Source organism: Perkinsus marinus (genome assembly GCF_000006405.1).
Source record: "Perkinsus marinus ATCC 50983 genomic scaffold scf_1104296927454, whole genome shotgun sequence".
Classification (NCBI taxonomy): domain Eukaryota; phylum Perkinsozoa; order Perkinsida; family Perkinsidae; genus Perkinsus; species Perkinsus marinus.
In genome coordinates this window covers 1-1,043 of record NW_003217130.1, presented here as the reverse complement: position 1 = coordinate 1,043, position 1,043 = coordinate 1, and the positions used below count along the sequence as shown (strand labels likewise).

At 52.4% G+C, this 1,043-nt stretch overlaps 1 protein-coding gene across 1 annotated transcript; it reads left to right on the top strand.

Annotated features, from left to right (window-relative positions):
* Positions 1 to 207: 207 nt before the first annotated feature.
* On the top strand, positions 208 to 827 carry Pmar_PMAR022836 (retrovirus polyprotein, putative; the record flags this gene model as incomplete). The annotated part of the gene is made up of 1 exon (XM_002788841.1): positions 208 to 827. A coding segment is annotated over one exon (620 nt), but the record flags the coding sequence as incomplete, so codon positions are not given.
* Between the last annotated feature and the right edge of the window lie 216 nt (positions 828 to 1,043).

The window sequence follows — 1,043 nt, the reverse complement described above, 5'->3', positions numbered from 1 at the left end:
GCAGGGTACTATAGGAATTTTGTCCCGCACTTTGCGGATAGGTCTCGGTGTCTGTATGAAATTGTGAACTACTGCACGAAGAACAAGGTTGTGGAACTCGGAAATCAGTGGGGCAAGGAGGAAGAGCTGGCCTTCAATGACCTGAAGCAGTGGATAGCCAGTCTCCCCTTGTTGGCCTACCCAGATTTCTCGAGACCGTTTCAGCTCATGACCGACGCCAGCGATGTGGCGATAGGGGCTGTGGTGGAGCAGGACGGAAGGCCTTTAGCCTTCTTCAGCCAGTCTCTGACCCCTACCCAGAAAGTCTGGCCGGTGTATGAGCGGGAAGCCTATGCTATCTTCAAGGCATTGGAACGGTTCAGACCGTTGCTCTGGGGTTACCATTTGGAGTTGGTCGTCTTTTCGGATCACAAGCCTTCGGAATGGATCCAGACGGCTACGACGGCGAAAGTGCAACGCTGGCTCATTAGTATGTCCCAGTTTAAATTTAAGATATTTTACAAGAAGGGTAAGCACAACGTCGTAGCTGATGCCTTGTCCCGGATAACTACATCCGACGACAAAGTGGCAGAGCCAGATCTTGGAGCACTCCAGCGTGAACTGCAAGGTACACCTGCCCTGGTGGCGGCCAAGTTATTGACTGAAGGCAGGGAGGCCGATGCGATGGAGAAGGACAATTTTGCCCCTGCTTGTGTTCTCACCCTCTGTGAGAAATGGTCAACAGCTGATTTGGTACGTGAGCAAGAGTTGGATCCTGCTCTTCGAGTGGTGAGAGACAGGGTCCGGACAGGAGAGCCTTCAGCGAAGGATGAGCTCAAGGATCTGGAGTATCGGCCTTATCGGAGAGTTTGGCTAACTCTACGGGTTCATGATTCTGGTCTGTTGGTACGAAGAGTGCAGATTAATGAAGAAGCGACTTCGAGGTTTGTTCCAGTGGTCCCCGAAGGTCTCCGACGCCAAGCATTAGATCGGTTTCATGAGGAGGCGGGACACTTTCGACGAGAGCACATGGTGGCAAGGTTGAGACGTACAGCTTACTGGCC